The sequence below is a fragment of the Cimex lectularius genome, unplaced genomic scaffold (assembly GCF_000648675.2).
Source record: "Cimex lectularius strain Harlan isolate CLEC.00 unplaced genomic scaffold, Clec_2.1 scaffold51, whole genome shotgun sequence".
NCBI lineage: Eukaryota > Metazoa > Arthropoda > Insecta > Hemiptera > Cimicidae > Cimex > Cimex lectularius.
In genome coordinates this window covers 1,464,010-1,484,660 of record NW_019392674.1, presented here as the reverse complement: position 1 = coordinate 1,484,660, position 20,651 = coordinate 1,464,010, and the positions used below count along the sequence as shown (strand labels likewise).

General features: G+C 32.7%; 2 protein-coding genes across 3 annotated transcripts in view; both read left to right on the top strand.

Moving 5' to 3' along the window:
- LOC106662189 (dorsal-ventral patterning protein Sog) overlaps window positions 1-11,018 on the top strand; it is a 74,747-nt gene extending 63,729 nt beyond the window's left edge. Inside the window, exons 5-14 of the mRNA XM_014386062.2 lie at window positions 2,617-2,762; window positions 6,610-6,767; window positions 7,264-7,474; window positions 7,537-7,840; window positions 7,903-8,216; window positions 8,288-8,518; window positions 8,577-8,859; window positions 8,927-9,060; window positions 9,116-9,436; window positions 9,532-11,018. Of these exons, the coding sequence (XP_014241548.1) occupies window positions 2,617-2,762; window positions 6,610-6,767; window positions 7,264-7,474; window positions 7,537-7,840; window positions 7,903-8,216; window positions 8,288-8,518; window positions 8,577-8,859; window positions 8,927-9,060; window positions 9,116-9,436; window positions 9,532-9,642 (2,213 nt within the window). The 3' untranslated portion in view covers window positions 9,643-11,018. The remainder of the gene's footprint in view (window positions 1-2,616; window positions 2,763-6,609; window positions 6,768-7,263; window positions 7,475-7,536; window positions 7,841-7,902; window positions 8,217-8,287; window positions 8,519-8,576; window positions 8,860-8,926; window positions 9,061-9,115; window positions 9,437-9,531) is intronic.
- Window positions 11,019-16,441: 5,423 nt separating this feature from the next.
- LOC106662173 (integrin beta-PS) overlaps window positions 16,442-20,651 on the top strand; it is a 39,661-nt gene continuing 35,451 nt past the window's right edge. For both annotated transcript variants that reach the window (XM_014386025.2, XM_014386024.2), the window contains exon 1: window positions 16,442-16,615. The gene's annotated coding sequence lies outside the window, so the exon portion shown is untranslated. The remainder of the gene's footprint in view (window positions 16,616-20,651) is intronic.

The following is a 20,651-nucleotide window of genomic DNA, read 5'->3' as shown; positions in this document are numbered from 1 at the left end:
CATGTCGGAGAAAAGAATATACATTTTTTTTAATCCGCAGCTTTGTTTAATTAAAATTAGGGGCTTAATCCTTTCAGCTCCTATCGTTAATGACTGTTATGACTTTTGACAGTCCCAGATCAGCGCCTAGTGGAGAAAAATGAGTAAATATAAACAAATAATGTCCCACTTCGTTGCCTGTATTTTTCCCCTTCAATCACAACGATGATGGGCGACAATACACCATTACATTTCTCGAGACTTCTAAAGGAAAACCAACCATCATTTGTAATAATCATTAGTAAAAGCGCAAACACATTAACAAAAATAACGTCAATTGGGAGTGCATTACGGCGTGTCGGAAGGGATGCAAGGCCGACCTGAATTCTTCAATAGTTCTACGAGCTTCTGTTCATTTGAGCACTCCTGACGTCGCTAGACTTGAAGCAAGAGGTCTAGAGGCCATGCTACACGTACTAGAGAGAATGATGTCCCGTTTCCTACGATACAGTGTAGCATCCTACTCCAGTTTAAAAATTGTGTTATATCGAGAACAGACGAAAGCCAGTGGCTGTAATCAAACCTTCGGGGATCGCTCCAACGTAGAAATCCCTCAATGCGTCACTGCTCCAGTTTTTCATTAGCGGATGATGGTGCTGATGAACGAATCTTAGTATTTGTATCGTTGACCTGCAAACGCTCACTCAATTTTTCCAATTGTTTCGACGACGACACGTTCTAAGCCAGTACAACTTAATTTTATCAACTGTACACAATTTATGTGGACATTGGCTGTAGTCTGTCATATTTGCGTAGTAATTCCCGTAATTTTTGCATTCACCCAAAACCTACTCAAGGACGAAATTATTAGTAATTGTGCAATGTCGCCTACTTACCTGATGTTAACACGGCTGCCAAGCATGTCCTTCTGAATCTACCACCATTACATATCTTTATCCAGGAAGAGGCCAGAGCCATAATTCACACGCTAATGCAGGGACAGGCTCCAATGGCCTAATCACATAACAAGGAGCAACTAAATCTTCGATGGGAGCTTCAGTTAAACAGGACTTTAGCGATGCCTACTGATGCCATGGCCCCTAAATTCAGTTTTGCCAAAAGGTATCTAATCGAAATGCATTGTAGAGCGGTCTGAGAGGAAGGGATCCAAGTTAATGCCGACCATATCTGGTTTACAGATGGCTCCAAAACCGAATATGGGTCAGGAGCTGGCATTTATGGAAATAAACCGAGGATTAGAATTCATATAAGCCTTGGACACTATGCCACAGCCAAACTGAGGCTATTGAACACTGTGCCAAGGAGATAAAAAGGCTGGGGATTGTCAAGTCGATATCTATTGTCGAGCCATCTCCTCGGACAGCCAGGCGGCATTGAAGGCAATTGCCCCAACGGCGGTAAAGTCCAGCGTCGTTTGGGACTGCATTAGAAGAAGATAGACTGCAAAAGCCCTGGCAGACATTGGGAAAATAACAAAATTACCCTTGTCTTGGTGCTAGGGTACACAGGGCAAAGGGTCAACGAAGTGACGAAGGAAAGTTCAAGTGCTAGAATAATAGTTGAGACTGCTAACTGTACACTGCAGACCCCGGAGACAAATGTATAGACTCGGAGTTGCAAAAAAGGTCTGTGTAGATATTGCCGCATACGCTGACCCTTCCTAATCATTGTAGAGGAAAAGGCAGGGCTTGAAGGATACACATGGGAGCCCTTGGAAAAGCTTTGGGATCTGAGAAAAAGCCTCAAGCTTAACAAGGAGCTCTAGATAAAAAAATGGAGATGCACAATAGACCAATACTGGTCACCGTGCACAGGTCGTAAAGAGCTCCTATATAATCTAATCTAATCTACCTGATGTTAAAAGTATGAGCCAGGGTGAAGCCGAAGCAATTTATAGGAGTGTGATCAATGAACATTGGCCAGGATACTGAATAATACTGAACGATTTGCAACGATGTGTCAAAATCTGAAATAGGCGCAGGTTGTGACCTGTTTGACCAACGGCCAACTATGAATGTGTGATTAGACTACCAAAAGAATGTAGCATTTGTGCGGTAGAACTCAATGGCATATCAAGTGCCCTTAGCTACAAAGGCTCTAGTAATGATTTTTTGCGTTATTTATTTACGAGGGTTCGCAACAGCAGAGGTTGAAGCCACCGGACTTGGGAGAACTTACTGACCTTTTAAAAAAAGGAGCCATTGCTGTCCAAACCATTTTGATGGAACGGAACACCACGTCAAGCCCAAAAAGAAACTTAGTATACAGTTTTGGACGCAAAAATCAGTGATATTGAGAATAACTTAGAAACAGGCTAGATTACACTGAAAAACGCACTCGTACGATCACTGTAAAATTAACTAATTGAATACTTATTAACTATTTTGTTATGGTGTTGGGTCTTTGGCATGAAATAACAATTATAATTAAAATTTTGAAATAATGTATTCTATTCATAAATCCTGGTGATTATCAAGGCGCCGAAGTTGGACCACTCCAAACTTAGGATGTAAATTGTTTGTCGCGTAAATGTTTGAACCCTACTTTCACCCTTTCGCATGTTATACTATCTCAATTTGAGCATTTTTAATTTAAATTTGTACAAAATTGTTTCAGATTATGCGAGTTTGATGACAGGCCACGAGACCGCGACCGGCCGCTACTCTTTTCACAAGAAAAGCCTATTTTACTCGTTTTACGCCACTTCACGGCCGCAGGTTATCCAGTTTCTTGACACGAACGGCAACATCCTCGAAGAACAGGTAAGCAACGTAAAAAAATTTGAAGTTTTTAATAATAAGTCTGGTTATTTAAACGTTATAAAGGAACCTTTATTTTGCCATTTTTTTTAACTTTAAGATAACGTGTCGACTTTTATCTTAAGACATAACGTGCGTGATGGCTACCGTTTAAACCGGGAGAAAATAAAACCGTGTTAAAAGGTTTTTGCACTTTTTAAAAACTGAAATTTTATACTTGTAAAGAAAATTTGCTATTTTACAAGGCTTCGTTTTGGCAGCGTTCAAGACAGCGTCAATCACAAAATCAATTTGGTTGTAAAGCAAAACAATCCCATTCAAAAGCCGCCGTCGCAAAAACATTTTAAAAAAAAGAAAACGTCTCCGAGAAAAATTTTCCATCTCCACTCTTGTACATTTCCGATGATTGTGTTTTGTTTAAATTATCTATACGGGTGAAGGTCCTCGAGTAGCCCAGTGTTTTTGTAATTAAAACAAATTGTTATCAGTTTGATTTATACTGAAATGGTGGTTGTAAATCAATTTGGTTTAATTGATCCAGATACTGCCGGAACCGATTCTCCGGCCCGCATTGAGCCCCCGCACCGTTTTTGTTTATTGCCCTGTTTGCTTTGACTGTTTTTAATCGTTTGCTCATCTCTCTTATCGTATGACTTTTGATGATAACGTTCATAATGTGTTGATCCTTATCGTACAATATTTTGACGAAGAGTTAATAAAATAATTCTTATTTTCTGGGAATCTAAATCATTAAAAAATTCCTGTTATTTCTTATATTTTAGTTTTTTGTGTGTGTTTATATGTCAAATGCCAGATAGATGTTGGAAAATCTATTTTTTTATAAATGGTTAGCTCTTTAATCTGATACTACAAAAATCCCAGAAATTCCACTATAAACCAATGTTTGACATAGGAATATAAATATAACTTTTTAAAAGTCTATAAAAATTGTTAACATTTTAATTTTGTTTAGTTATTAAAACCTATTGAAATGAAAGCTTAGTTAAACTATGATTTTCATCACATTAATAATTAATAATGTCATATTACTCTATAAACTGAATGAAGGTCTAATATTTTTTATTTTCAAAATTAATTATTTTATGTTCAAAAATTTAAGTTATTTTGCTCATGCACACAAGAAATATGTGTAAATAAATTTAAGATATATGCTGATATATCTGTAAATGAAAAATGTGTGTGTGTGTGTGTGTGTGTGTGTGTTTGTACATATGGTTTTTGAAAATATAATTTTTTTTAGTTCGAATGTAATCAATAGTGCACAATTTATTTTGTTATATGTGTAATGTGGATTGAAGTCACGATAGCTCAAGTGGTAGAGCAGAGGCATATTTAGCCGAAGGTCATGGGTTCGAATCCCGCTAGACACACGGACTTTTTTTATCTCAACCAATTAAGATTAAAATTAAATTACCAATTAAAAAAGATTCATTCATTGAAAGAGGTTATTTGGTCATTCGGACCTCAAAATCTAATGGATTTAATATATATATAATGTGGAAGTTTATGGGCCAATAAACACCAGAGGTCATCATCGGCCCTCTGCGTGTCTTCTGTGTTGTGTTCTTCTTTTTCTGGTCTTTCATATTTGTTTTAAACTGCATCCGTTTGAATGTCTCGATCTGGTTACTGACCCTCTGTAGAGTAGCTTCTCATTTGTATGTTGTTGTATCTACATCACAGACCAAAACATACAATATATATGTAAGTTACATCTGCAACGGAGTCAAATTTATAACTTGTACATATAAACATAAAAGTCTGGACACATTCACTCCCCCAGAGTACTTGATATTCCTCGGGGCGGGGTTAAATAACCTTATCTTTTCATGCTAATAAATTACATTCGTTCCAAACATAAATATAACACATTCACAACACAAACACTCTATATGTATTTAAAAATCCCTTTAGCCCTGAAGTACTGGTGTTCTGTGCCCACTCCTGTGACCCAAGACTATGCAACAGGTCTGACAATATGCCAAAATATCTATTTGTAATGTAAGTGTATTAAGGTTTATTGTAGTAATAAATATAAGATTTATTCTTGAGGTCTGCAGGATGACTCATCATGATCATTCCTATCATATCCTTCCTGGTTTTTTTCTTTTTCTGTCAGACATTTTTTTGTAAGGTAACTATGATATTGAAGTTATTGACCAGCAGTTTTTGTTTAAATTTAGGATGAATAGGACGCTTTATTCTATATTTAGCCTTCTTTGGGTCTAAGACATAATTTTGATTTATAAATTACAACAGAAAACGAACATTTGTTCAAAGTTATAATTTCAATAAAAAAAAAAAAAGAATTAGCACAACATATTTTTTTTATTTGTTCATATTCAAGTGGCTTTCGTGGTCTATATCTTAGTTTGTATGTTTGTTCAATTTAATAATTTGTTTAATGTTTTAAATTGTAAATAATAACAAAAAATAATTTGAAATAATGATTTTTTTGTTATTTATTATAAAATTTGTTGCATCTATTATGACAATTGCATGAAGGAATGCATAGTTTAGAAAAGAATAACAAACTTAGCCCAAGGTGACGTAAGTGTTAAGCTATGAGGGCATACAAAAGAACATATTAAATTATTCTTTTTAACAAGTTTTAACATTGAATTTCCAATGAGACTAGAAATAGTTTGAATTACGATGTAGGTTTAATATATGTCTTCTATTCAAAAACCTGTTTATTTCACCTCAAGCAAGTTCGATAGATGATTAAATGTAAATTACAACAAAAATAATGCATTTTAGTATAATGTAATACAGTATTTTCCACCAGACGCACTTGTCATTGAGACTTTGCCAGATTTGTCGGGGAAAAGCACACGTATATTTCTGGTGCCCAGTGATGAAATGACAATTTTTCAATTTCCACCTCCCCGTTCTTGTTTTGTTCCAATTTTTCAAAAATGGACCAAATGTGTTAAAGCGCAGGTTGTCAAAAGGCAGAGTATAATCTTCCCACCTTGACCCTCATCCTGTTAATATTTTTGTTGGCTGACCTATTTATATTTAACCTGAGAGTATGAATAGATGTGATATCATAGAGTCCCTAGAATCATGTTATCAAAGAAAATTGGACTATTTTGATTTAAATTGAATTAAGGAGTAGTTTGAAGCATCAAGGAAGGATTTTTATTAGTAAAACAAAACTTCGTTATTTTCAGTGGATATAAAATTTATTCATAAAGTTCAAATTTAAATTCTCATGATAATTGTAAAAATCTTTAAATGGTGATGTCAAACAAAAGAAATAAGAAATGTTCCATGTTTTTATGTTAATTAATCACCTTGGTTATCATTGCCTTCCTATGCATGGGCCATTGTGCATACAATAGGAAGTGGCAATCAGACATGTAAAATGTACGTCGAGGCTTGCAGATTTATTTCGTCGCCAGTAAAATCATTTCCCGGGGCGTTGTGTCCAATTAGGATAATCGGCGATTGTCTGAGCTGATAACAGGATTCGAGCACCGGGCCATTAGTCTTCTTTTTATAGAATGACAGGATGCTGTTGGCCCAAGGACTTTCAAATAGTTAGATTTGCCCGCCTCCAATACCATTTCGAACGAAAATTGGCGTATTAAAAAAGCGCACACAGCAATGAAAGCTCTATTGGAGTAGATTAAAGGCCTGTCACTCATTAATTAACATGGCTCAATTGGTATGGGAGAGTTAAAAATTGACAAAATGAACTCATCCGATGCAAGAGGGATTTGTTCTTGACATTCCGATGTTGCAAATACTTTCAATATTTACATTCTTGTTTTTACCTATTGAAAGTTCAATTCAAGAAAAATTGCTTATAACATTTTTACAGGAGTTGGGACCAGGGAGTATTTATCAAAATGCAACAGAAAAAATCTGTGGGGTCTGGAGAAGAATCCCAAGGGAATACAGAAGGCTGATAAGGGAAGAGAAATTAGTAATATCACTTCTCTGGCCGGACAAAAGAAGTATTACTGGACAATTACACCGGTAAGCTTTATTTATTAATTATATTACTTAATTCATTTAAAAAAATTACATAGATTCCTAGTTAAATCTAATAATTTACCATTCCTCTCATCTGTTTTCTTAAATTCTTCTATTATTTTTTCTGCTTTTCCACAAATTAATTGGTAATTTTGAGACTGTTATTTATAAATTAACAAATTTCCTTAGTAATACTTTATTAATACAATGTGATGGTGAGGTCTGCCTATTGCATTCCTGTAGTACATGGATACCTAATTGAAACTAATAATTTTCCATTCCTCTCTTGTGTAATTTTAACTTTTTTTTAAATAATCAGTCAACAACCCTTTTCACTTTTTGATTCTTTTCGTTAAATTTAATTTTTTTTAAAATGTCATTTGATTTATATACCCAGCTAAATAGTTGATTTGAAAATACATGCACATGAAAAAAATATAATTTTTATAAAGGTGAGAGTATTAACCTGACTTTTCGTCATTGTTATGATTTTTTTTAGGTACCGAGCACTTTCTACAGAAATGTTCAGTTCTCTAATGCAAGGGGATGAAATTGGAATGGCTGGAACAGCTATTGTTTCTGTTTCCACTTCAACGCCATCAATCCACATAACTGTAGTCTTTACAGGTCTTTTTGACAAAAACGATTCAAATGACACGCCTGTTTCGCTGTCCCTGTATGGGCAGGATGGTCAGAAAGTTCTTAACGAGGTTCGTTAATAAAGTGTTTTAATTGTAAATCTTGAAAACTATATTTAATTTTGTTTGCACAGGTCATCCGTATTGATAAAGCTTCGCCTGAACTTAACACCATCGAAATTAGCTCAGCTGTCAGTTCGAGTGAACTGCGCCTTTTATCTAAAAATAAATTGAGCCTTGCTATAAAATCAAAGGACAAAGAGATCAAGGGAAATGTACGAGTTCGGGCTGTATGCGAAACGTTTCAATGCCTCATGACCAATTCGGAAAAAAATCTTAAAAGCTCAGGACTGGCTTGGATCTATGTAGATAAGAATGGAAGATTAAACTATCACATTAAGATTGACCGCGTTACACGCCCTGTTGTGATCGGACTCGGTAAGTATTATTGAATATCAAGTTATCAACGAAAATATTTTAATAACATGTTTTTTTTACAGTAACGGAAAGAAAATTAGTCGAACTCGAGGATCTCAGCCCAGAGTTAACACTCAACGGTTGGACCAATGGAACATTGGACCCATTATCTCCAAAATATCTTGAGATGTTTTATGCCGGAGATTTGGGTGTAAATGTTGCTACTCAGTTTTCTGAGTCTGTCATAAGGGGAAGGCTCACTGGGAAATACGTGGCATCTCCTGTGGACTCAAAAGCTCCACTTTTGCTTACAGACCAAAGCACTGAACATTCCCATGATGGTCTTGCAGCCCTTGCTTGGCTCGATGTGGACATTGAGTGCAATTTGCATTATGAAGTAGGTTTTTTTTATATTTTGCATGTTTTGTTTTTCTAAATAAAATGTCTATTTATTTATTTTTTGTGAAGGTCCAAGTTACAAGAGATGGAGAATATGGGTTATATTTAGCACAATTGCCCATGGATGTCCCAGGGGCGCCAGTGACCCGAAAAATATTGGATGAGGGACAAAATCATATTGAAGGCTCGTCGCTCGGTCTCCTTCCTTCAGAATTGGCGACTTTAGCCAATGGAGTGACCTACGTTGAGATTAACAGCCAGGCATCTGGGCAAATCTTGCTTAAAGCGCAATGGACACAAGTAAGACAATAATAAAATTTGACATATCATAACCATTCATTTGTTAATAATATTTTAGATTGAAGTGCCAGAAGCCTGTCTGCCCAATTTGTCAGACAATGAACTCCATTTCAACTCTGATGCGAGTAGACATAAAAACCTCCCACCAGGAAGTCCTTGCTTACAAGGGGGAAGATTTCACGAAGACGGTTCTCAATGGAGATCAGTAGAGGAGCCTTGCACAATTTGTTATTGTTCATCCGGAAAATTAATTTGTGAACCAGTGATATGTCCTGAACTTAGCCCGAACTGCCCTGCAGTACAGCCTCCAGGGCAAAAAGAATGCTGTCCACAATGCTTAAGTGCGTTTCTCAAAATAAAATTAAATCTTGAAAATATTATGATTTTATTTGATGTTTTGATTTTTAGATGGAACAGCTTTAGAAAGTGTATCAGATTCTAAAGGTTGTCAAATGGCAGGCCAGCATTTCACTCCTGGAAGTTCATGGCATCCTTACTTACCACCGACTGGTTTTGACACATGCACAACATGCACTTGTCATGTAAGTGTTTCTAGTAAATTTCATAGTTTCCCATAATTTTAAAATGATATTTCAGCCTGGGACACTGAGAGTGAGCTGCCCGAGGAAGCAATGTCCTCCGCTTAATTGCGACATGAGAGTCGCTGTCAAGCCAGATCGGAAAGCATGCTGCCTTGTCTGTCCTTCGTCCATCTTCGGAACGATGGCAGACGGCGTTCAGAAAAGGAACAACGACGATCAAAGATCGGAAGAAGCAAGTGATGCTGAAATGGCAGCGGAAATCCTCGCAAACGGTGGATGTAAATACCCAGTTGGTGGGCCTTACCCAAATGGGCAAGAATGGCATCCAAGACTCTACTCTCATGGAGAAATGAAATGCGTCAAATGTAAATGCAAGGTAATGTATTGCATTTTAAACTTGTAACATTGGAAAATTTTATTTTTTATATGTTTATTTAAAAGAGAGCATTAGATCTAATTTTACTTTTGTAGGATGGCAAAGTCAAATGTGAAAGAAAGAGATGTACAAAATTATCTTGCAATGATGAATGTTGTGCCGCGCAGTGCAAAAGGAGGCGCAGAAACATCAGAAGGCATCACTAATTCTACTAACTGAGTTACTTAAGAAAGAAAATCTGAATGTTACCTTAATTTTAGCACTTCTGAATGTGGAAATTTGTTAAATTGTTATTAAGTATTACGGGCCGATATTATTCGGTTCGAATTTCGGTTGTGCTACCTTAGGAAACCTCAACAGGATCAAGTACCTGAATATAGCGCCATAACATGGGATAGGAGATCATTTTTGTTCTTTTGTAAATACACTATTTTAATAATAATATTTATTTAACTTTTGTTAGTCTCATACAGATTAAGTTTAGTAAGTAAACTATGACAGTATTGTTCCATCTAATTTTTGGCTCTATGGTTTAAATTTTGAATGACTTAATGAAAGAAAGCGTGAGTGTTTGTTGACTTAATTCTTAAATGGAAGATGTATGTATGCAAAACTTTAATTTATCAGTGATGATGAATTTCATTGTTCAGTAGGAATCATGTTGTAACAAAAATATTCAAATATCTACAGAAGTGAGAATTGTTACCATATCACAACTCTGTTTTTCATATCAATGACAACCTTGGTTCCTATTATTTAGTAGCTTAATAATAATTAAACATTAATTAAAATAAATTATAGGAAAACTTGAAGCGATTTATTAAATTAACATAGTTTTTCATGTATTCATAACTATTAATTCTTTTTAAAGACTGAAAAAGTCTGTATTTTAGATTTATTAAGATAAATTAATATATTTGTTTCATAAATTTATTGTATTGTTTTGGGTTTTGTAATGGAACCACAACGAGAGGCTATGTGTTTGTTTTTATTTTGTAAAAAGTTCTCATGGGTATTACAAAACAAAAATTTTTTATACATAATTTTAACATTGGTGCTATTGTTAATTGTGAAAATAACAATAATGTAAATCGTAAACAATGCATTTTCACATGTAACACATAAGAAGGAATTTTTTTTAGGGGACCTAACATAGTATTAATCCAAATCTTATAAATGTATTTCTGTAATTGTATATCATGAAGAAATTATTTAAATTAATCCTCTGAACTCTACGAGCACAATATTAATAGTATTTGATATAATAAAGGTATACGTAATTGTTTCTGTGATTTATATTGAAAGTGTTTGTCACTCATGACATGTTTATCTTCGTAAAGTTTTAAGTCTTGTAGAATCTAGATTTAAGAATGAAATATCTTTATTCATAATATTACATAAACCTATAATATTGTAATTTGCAATTTAGTTTTAAAAAAAAAGAGAAAAGAAAACAACATTGAATTATGTAAATAATAAAGGATCGACTAACTCAATTTGTAATTTATTTAATTTTTGCCAATAGGAGTCTAATCCTAATGTGAAATATATGTTATTTAAACAATAAAACATTCATGTCCTTTGTAGTTTTTTCTCTTCTGCAAGTTGTAATTAACGACTAGATAAAAAAGAAGTATTTATTTTTATGTGTCAGTACTTAAGCTATTTACATTTTTTATGAACTAATAAATAAATTAAGTAATAATAACAAATTTTTTTACAAAAATTAAAAAAAAAATTGTATGTCGGCTTCCAATGCAGGGCCACTGGATTTGAACCCTTTACCTTACGTGCGTGGTGATTAGTGACCGTTAGTTGATGATTATTCAGAAATCGTGAGATGCGATCTGGTGTGATGTAGGTTTCAGAAAAACATTTTCTTTGTCGTGCCAATGTTTCGATCTTTATTGAGCCCTGAAGATGATCTCAATAAAGATCGAAACGTTGGCACAATAAAGAAAATGTTTTTCTGAAACCTACATCACACCAGACTGCATTTCACAATTTCTGAATAATCCTTTACCTTACAGTCATGAAGTTCTATGTCAATGCCTAAACCATTGCGGCCATTGGCGCCACAATAAAAAACAAACTTAGGTTAAAATTAAAACTAGCTTTGCACTTCCATTTGTCTGTTGCATGAAAAACCACGCCTTAACCTAATCTAACCACCCATGTGCACTCCCTTGTATTGTAAAAATGGTACAGGAAAAAAAGTGTCTATCCAGCCCAACAATATATCCATGTTAAAATTAAATAATATGCCTAGATAATAGCACTGGGTGCTTCAACAGCTAGGTCAATTCAGTACCTAACACATTCCTAAATCCAAATTCATTCACACGCTCACTCACTCTTAAATAAATTCTTTTATATTTACATGCTAGTCACTCAGTGGTGAGTACTTGATATTCCCCCATAACATTTTACATTCTTTTCTACAATAAAATAGCCCTGTTCCCTACAAAAATCAGAGCAGGAGACCCAAATACTCAATGCCGTGCTTAAGCTCAATTCTCATACCAGGTGGCATTGTTACGCGCTCTCTGTATGGTCCCAAGGAATGTCCCTCTTCCATTAAGTAGGACACATCGAGCAAGCTTTTTCTACATGCTCTACACAAATGTGAGCTTCGACCCAAAAGTACATGTCCATGTGTCAACCTAACCTGTCGCATTTAATAATCTATTAAATAATCTTCCCATTATATTCAATATATGAGGCGTTGCGGATACGAAAGGCGAACTCAACAAAAGGAGGTGTTGAGAAAAACTTATTTGAAAATAATTTTTCTGTTGACATGCGAAGGGCGAACTCAACAAAAAAGATTAAACCTGTTTTCGTTGAAGGATGCCTAATTTTTTGTTTATTAATGGTTACCCCATCTAGAGATTGGTCAGGAATTTGGTTGAACTTCAATTAATCAAAAAACACATTTTATTTATAAAGTCTGTATTCTGAAAACGTACATACATTTAAAATAATATTAAAATGACTTTGAAAACGAATTGTAATTTTTAATTTTTTCTCTTTTTTTTTTTTTTAAATTTAAATTTTTAATTTTCTTTGTAATTTCTAATCCTCATAATCGGGTTGGTCATCTTCCGTTTCCTCGTTGAGCATGGGCATGGAAGATTGATTATTTTCAATAATATTAAAGTATGTTGACCACGGTAACGGAACGTATGGAGTATCCAGTAAACGCACTATTATTGTTAACATCCATTACTGCACACAATAAGATCATGATAACAGTAACAACAAAATAAACACTGCACGAGACAAGCGTTTTATGCAAACTAAACGAAGGATTGCATCATACAGCGGAGCGCGAAGAGAAGGACAAGGAGCGGTGTTGAGTTTGCCCTTAGTATCCGCCCACCTATGGCAGTTTCCAACTACAATCCAACTAGCATCGTATCATTCTCTTCATATTTCAGACGGGTACGAAGGGCGAACTCAACATGAAAGCTATAACTGTACATTCTCTGAAGCAGCTAGATTCGGATGGTGACCAAAAAAAAAATTAACCTGATGTCGAGTTCGCCCTTCGTATCCGCAACGCCTCATATGTTTATAAAGGTACCAGACAGCTGCAAAGACTATAAAATATTTTCAGTGCATAAGAAGGGCTCTTTTTCTAATACAGTTGGCAAATTGTTTATTGCGATTTTATTTACAAGATTAACAACGATGAAAAAGTTTTTAGAGAATCGCAATTGAGGTTTAAGGAAACATTCTGCAGTCGGCAACATTATGAGTATTTGATTATTTGGACCCACTTTGATTGATTGTAAAATTTATAACATTGTATAAATTCATTTTTTCACATCCTACATGTAATTGTAAAATTTAAACAATGTTTATTAATCCCAGAACCTGAAGATGATCTCAATAAAGATCAAAACGTTGGCACGATAAAGAAAATGTTTTCCTTAACCTACGTCACACCAGACCACATCTCACGATCTCCAAATAATCATTACCTATGGTCACTAAACACCACACATCATGAGTATTGCTACGATCAGTTGAATAAAAAAGTCATAAATTTCATGCATTTTTCGTAGATCTGTATGATGAGTTTCATAAGGTTGATCAGTATCAGTCCGAGCTATTCAAGCTAGGCTTTTCAATAAGACGTTCTAGTTGTGGTTTATAATTTCTACTTGTTCTGTATTTTTATTTGTATTTTTTTTCTGATAACTATGTGCAGTAATCCATTGTATTGTCCAGGTGAGGTCTTGTTCATATGAGTCTCTCATTCAACTAATTTGGAAATTTGAACCAATTTAACCTGTAGTTCAGTTGTTTCTGATCTTCCTGCTCTGCTAATCCTCACTGGTGTGACATATCTCAGTTTTTCCCCATCTTCAATGGTGTGTTTGTTTAATATATTTTGAATATTAAATAATAAAACTAAGGGAAATATAGAGACCAGAGACTTTTTTTATTTACACCAAGCAAAAGAAAGATCTTCAAACACACTTCAGTTTAAGTGTTTAAGGTAAGAGCACTGCAGTGGTTAATATGTTTATCCTCTTAAACAAAATCTTTGCACTTAAGAAACATTTTAACTATCATTAGATTGGCCTATATTTATCTTTAAATGTCTTTCTGCTAATGTTACTTTATACATGCTTTATTCCATGTCTGATGTCTGAAAAAAAATTAAAAAAATATAAAAAATAATAAATATAAATAAATAATAAATAATCATAAATAAATATAAATAAAAAATAATAAAAATAATAAATAAAAAACTAAAAAGGACAAGGACATAAGAAACTTTTTATGGCCAGCCAAGGAATAAATGTAAATAGTGTAAAGTGGAAATGGGCTAGTCAAAAGAAATGGACAAAAAAGTCACAAATTGGATCGCTACAACACCTACACCTCTGCTAGGAAGAAGAACTAGAGAACGACCAAGGAAGAGGTGGGAAGACAATATTGCAGACTTTGTGGAAGGAACTATGAGAAGAAGAACAGTAGACGGAGAAATTTGGAAAAATATGGGAGAGGCCTTTGCCCAAAACAAAGCCTGGTTTCAAAATGACAATCTTCTTAATTGTTTAAGTTTATTATAAAAGGTCATTTACATTACTAAAAATTTTTTATATAGTTTCTATAATGTGTCTTTAAAGAGTGTAACAGAGATATAAATCATTTCAGGATAGCTGAGCCCTGATCTTTCTGTGTTAACTTTCTTTGCTCTTGCCATTCATCTTATGTCTTAGAAAAAAAAATCCGGATGCAAGGAATTGAACCCATGACCATGGGATCAGCAATAATTTTCTTAAATAATAGTACTTTTCTAATCTTATTAACTTTGTACTAAACATTAAAAGTGAATGTTTAAGTGATGTGGCATGGCGATTTCCCAGTATGTTTAATTAAACTAAAGTGGAAATATGCTGGTAGAGGTTTTTTTGTTGATAAAATGACCAAATTTTCACTTTTGTAAGATGTTTAGACACATTAACAATCCATATAATGAGCTGGATTGGCATGTTGAAAAATGATCATTTCACTTTCATTACAAATGTAGATTTTAGAAGTTTTAAGGCCCATTTTAGCTGATTTTTAAAGCTTTGATTGAGTGAAAACATCTTTAATTTGTTCAAAAAGTTTTAGAAAGTAGAAGTTGAAAGTGTTACTATATTTTATTAAAATAGTATTGCTGAATGCTGGGAGATAATCCTAACATACCAACTTTATATCACGATACTCATAAAACTATAATTTTCTTAAATATTAGTACTTTTATTATTTTTATTTAAGTTCTTGGTTGAAATGAAAAAGTTAGCGTCACGAGCGGGACACTGATTTTTTTTATTTCAACCAACACCTTATGAAAAATGGTCATTTCTGGTTTTAGGTCTTTCAGTTTCATTATATAAATACAAATATAGATTTTAGACATGTCAAGGAATGTTTTAGCTGATTTTTAAAGCCTAAATTGACTTTAAAAATCTTTAATCTGTTCAAAAAGTTTTAGACAGTTGAAAATGTTAATATAAATATTTTATCAAAATAAGATAGCTGAATGCTGGGAGATAATCCTAACATACCAATTTTATATCACGATACTCGCAAAACTGTAATTTTCTTAAATATTAGTATTTTGCTACTACTAGTTCCAGCTTTGTACACAAAGGTGTACAGATTTTTCGGTTGATAGATGCTTTGCTATATATACAAATGTAGATTTTAGAAGTGTTAAGTGATGTTTTAGCTGTTTTGAAAACCTTAATTGACTTTAAAAATTGTTTTTTGTTCAAAAAGTTTAGAAAGTGGAAGTTGCAACTGTTATTATATTTTATCAAAATATGGTAGCTGAATGCTGGGAGATAATCCTAACGTACCAACTTTATATCATGATACTCATAAAACTATAATTTTCTTAAACATTTATATTTTTAAAAATCTTATTACAAAGGTGTATACATTTTTCATTTGAAAGCTGCTTTGTACCAAACGTTAAAAATTAATGTTTCTGTGATGTGGCATAGTTATTTTTATTATTTATAGAGTATGTTTTACTGAACTAGAGTGGAAATATGTTGGAAAGGATTTTTGTTAATAAAATACCCTAATTTTTAGATTTATAAAATGTTTTAACATTGTTACATTCATATAATGAACTGGATTGTCATGGTGAAAAATGGCCATTTGTTGTTTTAGGTCTTTCAGTTTCATTACTTAAAGGCAAAGTTTATATTTTAGAATTGTTGAGGAATATTTGAGCTATTTTTGAAAGCTTTAATTGACTTTAAAAAAATTTAATTTGTTTAAAATGTCTTTTAAAATTGTCGTATTTTGCTCCATTTTTCTAAGGTCTTAGGTACGTTTTTCGTCTATATCCTTTCGTTTTTTCGGACATTTTTGGAAATTCTCGTCATGGGGAAGTTTTCAGCATACAAACTTTGTAAAATTAAAGATAAATTTTTTTTCACAGGGAGAAGGGATATCGGTAGTTTTCAGTTGGCGAACCGTCAGTATAATTCCCATTCTCTCCGTGGCCGCTGCACAGCAATACAGTCAGAGTGGGACCCAAAGTGAAATGTGTTGTGGCAAATAGTTGAAAACTAGACAATAATTGAAAACTGGCCGGAAAAAAGTGTCCCAGCAGCTTTTGTGAGACATAGTCAACCAATACGGGATTAGTCGAAAATAATCGTAAGTCCAATATAAAATTATGGCTTTTTTTACAAAAAGAAAAAATTCTTTACGTCCCAAGGAGCCTTGGGTGTACCGTTCCTTAGAACATCTGCATAGAAATATTCATTTTTTTACATACATGTGATTTTTTTTCTCTCAGAAAAAACATTATTGCACTATTTTGACATGTCAACCATAATTATATGACCTAAAATATCATTTATTAATTTTTTTTGCATTTAATCCTATATAAAGATCTATTTATTTATTACTATAAAGGCCATTTATAGTAAATTTATTAATAATATGTTATAAAAAATGCCTAAATACACTAAATATACCTATCAACTAACCAAAATCCATGCATAGTTATATAGGCGAAACCCAATAAAAAAAATGCTCGTTGTACAAATTTTGATAGATTTTTGCATTGACTTTAAAGTTAGATTTTTTAAGTGTTATATAATTTTATAAAATTTCTTTTGTAGGCGTTATAAATACGTGATATATTTGATGATGTTGCTAGTTTACTCCCACTCTATCACAAATCTTCATGTGTTTTAGATTTGTTAGCCAACATCCTTATTTTAACGTCTAAACTGTTTTTAGACGCCTTTCGTTTAAGATTCTTTAACGTTTAGGATTTTTTTTTTTAATTTCTCTAAACCGCTTTGTAGTTTTCCCATTCATAAGGGAGTGTCAGCGTGTGTCCTGCGTGTGGGTAAACGAGTCCTGCCCACATCCATGGGATCCTTTTATTTTTCAACTTGGCATCTCGTATTTAACAGTCGGTTTGTCATCTTTATCCTAGAAAAGGACTGAATGTCTCGATCTGGTTCCGACAAATTTGGGCTGATTTCCGTGTAAATTGCACGTGCGTGTATAAATAGTTTAAGCGCCTCCCTTTCCCTAGCCTTCAAACGGTTGTAAGCAGCTAAAGCAGCTTTTAGAAAAATCCCACTTAATAAATAATTAATAAAGTAAACTAACTTGGCATACTAGACTATTTTTTAAAGTCACGTCTACAAAAATAAAATAAATAAAGCACATCAACGCTGTTTCCTTTAACTGCCTGCTTGCAAATAAGTCCTCCTTGATAGCTTATTTTTACCAAGGCAAAAGACAAAATCGAAGTACCCGAAGTGTAGTTAATTTTCTTCTAATAACAGAAATTAATCCTCTTTTTCTATAAATAAACGCGATAATTATTTATTTTAAAAAAACACTATTAGTCGATAGGCAAATATATGATTTTCTTTGTCTCTATGCTCATTCAGAAATAGACACGTTTCCTTTCTTAAAAAATGGCTTATTATTGTTTATTTTAATCGAGATTTTTTTTTTATATAATGGAAAACAAGCCGGAGTATTATATAGTTTTCAATGGAAAATATTGAATGACTTGCATCAAACTATTATTTGATCTACATTACATAATTTATGATGTATTAAGTTGCAAAGTCTGTGACTTTTCTATTCAGAATAGAGAGATACAATGAATTATTTTAAGAAACAAATGTCTGGAGAACGCTTTGCTTCTAAAAACCTTTTCTTACATAAATTTAGATTCTGTTGAAATAGAAATTTACTTGTTTGAAATAAATTTTCAATGCGCAAACAATATTTTTTCTTAAAATAACGAATTTATGCCGATAATTCACGTTCTAAACACGACTGGTCGAGACGGAAAGCATTTCTTTCTTAAAAGACTAAAAAAATCCATTTTTACTACTATTTTTCGTCAATTTGTTTCAAAACCACTAATGGACTAAGGATGCAAGTTTATTTCCTGAAAATATGATTTGATTGTTATATTAGATTTTGTTCCCTAAAAAGGACACATTCAACCTGGAAATTTTCTTTGTTAAAACACCTGATCCAGTCAGATTTTCATTCATAAAAAGATTGCATTTATGCAGAACATTTTTTCATAAAAAATACTGATTGAAGAAATTTTCTTACTTGAAATTGTTCCAAGAAGTACATATTTTTAAAAAGACTGGTCAATGCAATAGGTTTTGCATTCATAAAAAGAAAACCTTCTTTATGATAACAAATTAATGATCAAAGAATGAAATTATTTTGCCGAAAAGTCAGATTCATCCTAGAAATATTTTTAAAAACGACTGGTCGAAGTAAAAATTTAAGTTCTTTCTTATGAGGCTGGATTGGTGCATTTTTTTTTTTAAATTTGTAACTATAATGTTCAAGGATTGAAATCTTCTTCCTTGAAAGTTCACATTCATTTTAATATGTTTATAAAACCACTGGTGAAGACAGCAAGTTTTTCATCAGTAAAAAGAGTGAATTTGTGACAAAAACTTTCTTCGTAATAACAACAGAAAAATAGGAAAAATCTCCTTTTTGGAAATTGATCCAAGAAATAGTTGTAAAAACCACTGGCCGAGGTATAAAGTTATTTTTTAAATTTATAAGTACAATCGAGTTATAAACTTTTCTTGCTTACAAGTTCGAATTCATCTGAAAAATATTTTAAAAACGACTGGTCAAGGCATTAGGTTTTTCATTAATAAAAAGACTGGATTTATGAAGAAAACTTTCTTTATTATAACAAATTAATGATCCGCGAATTTGGTTGCATAAAGGTTCAGATCATCATAGAAATATTTTTAAAAACGACTGGTCAAAGCAAAAAAATTTTTTCTTATGAGGCTGGTTTAGTGCAGAATACATTTTTTTTTAATTTTTAGCTATAAATATTACAAGAACTTTAGAATTTTCCGGCTTGAACTTTCAGATTCATCCTAAATATGTAAAATTACTGGTCAGGGCAGCAAGTTTTTCTTTCTTAAAGAGAGTGAATTTTTGACGAAAACTTTATTCAAAATAATAACTGAACAATAGGAAAAATATCCCTTTTTGAAATTATCCAAGAAATAGTTTTACAAACAACTGGACAAAGCAACAAGTTTTTCATTAGTAAAAAGAGTGAATTTGTGACGAAAACTTCCATCGTAATAACAGGTGAACATAGGAAAAAATCTCTCTTTTTTTTAAATGGTCCAAGAAATAGTTTTAAAAAGCCTGGCCAAGGCAGCAGGTTTTTCATTATTAAATACTGGATTGATGCATAAAGTTGTTTTTTAAATTTATAAATACAATCGAGGTATAAACTTTTCTTGCTTACAAGTTCGAATTCATGTAAAAAAATATTTCACAAAACGATTGGTCGAGGCATTAGGTTTTTCATTAATAAAAAGACTGGATTTATGAAGAAAACTTTCTTTATTATAACAAATTTAAAGTCATTCAATTTGCACAAACGCCTGGTCATGGTAGAACGTTTTTCATTCTTAAAATAAGTTTTTTAAATTAACAAGCACAAATGGTCAAGGAATGATATTTTCAGAAGTTTAGATTCATCAAAAAATATTTGTAAAAACGACTGGTCAAGGAAGCAGGTTTTCCATTCATAAAAAAACTGAATTTATGAAAAAACTTTCTTTATAATAACAAACTAATGATCAACGAATGAAATTTTGTTGCCTAAAAGTTCAGATTCATCCTAGAAGTATTTTTAAAACCGTCTGGTCAAAGTAAAAAGTTTAAGTTCCATTCATAAAAAGACTGAATTTTCTTTCTATATAATGTAATGGTTATAATTAAGATCAAGGAATGATATTTTTTACCAAAAAGTTCGGATTCCTCCAATAAACATTTGTAAAAACTAGTGGTCATTAATAAAAAACTGAACTTATAGACAACGTTTTTTTTTTAATAATATTTGTTTTTAAAGTTCTGAATCAATCCAAGAAATCATTTTTATAAAAAAGACTGATGAAGGAAGAGGGCTTTTTATTTAAAGAACAGAAAATTTGCTTTGATAAAATAACTTATCTAGGCGGTTTTCATTCATGAAAAGGTTGCATTTATTCAGAAAAACCTTTACAAACTACTGAATGAAGAAAGAAATGTCCTTTCTTGAAATTGATTCAAGAAATATCTCTAAAAACGACTGGTCAAGGAGAACGTTTTTCTTTCTTAAAAGGTTGGATTGATAAATAAAACGTTTTTAAATTTATAAGGACAAGTG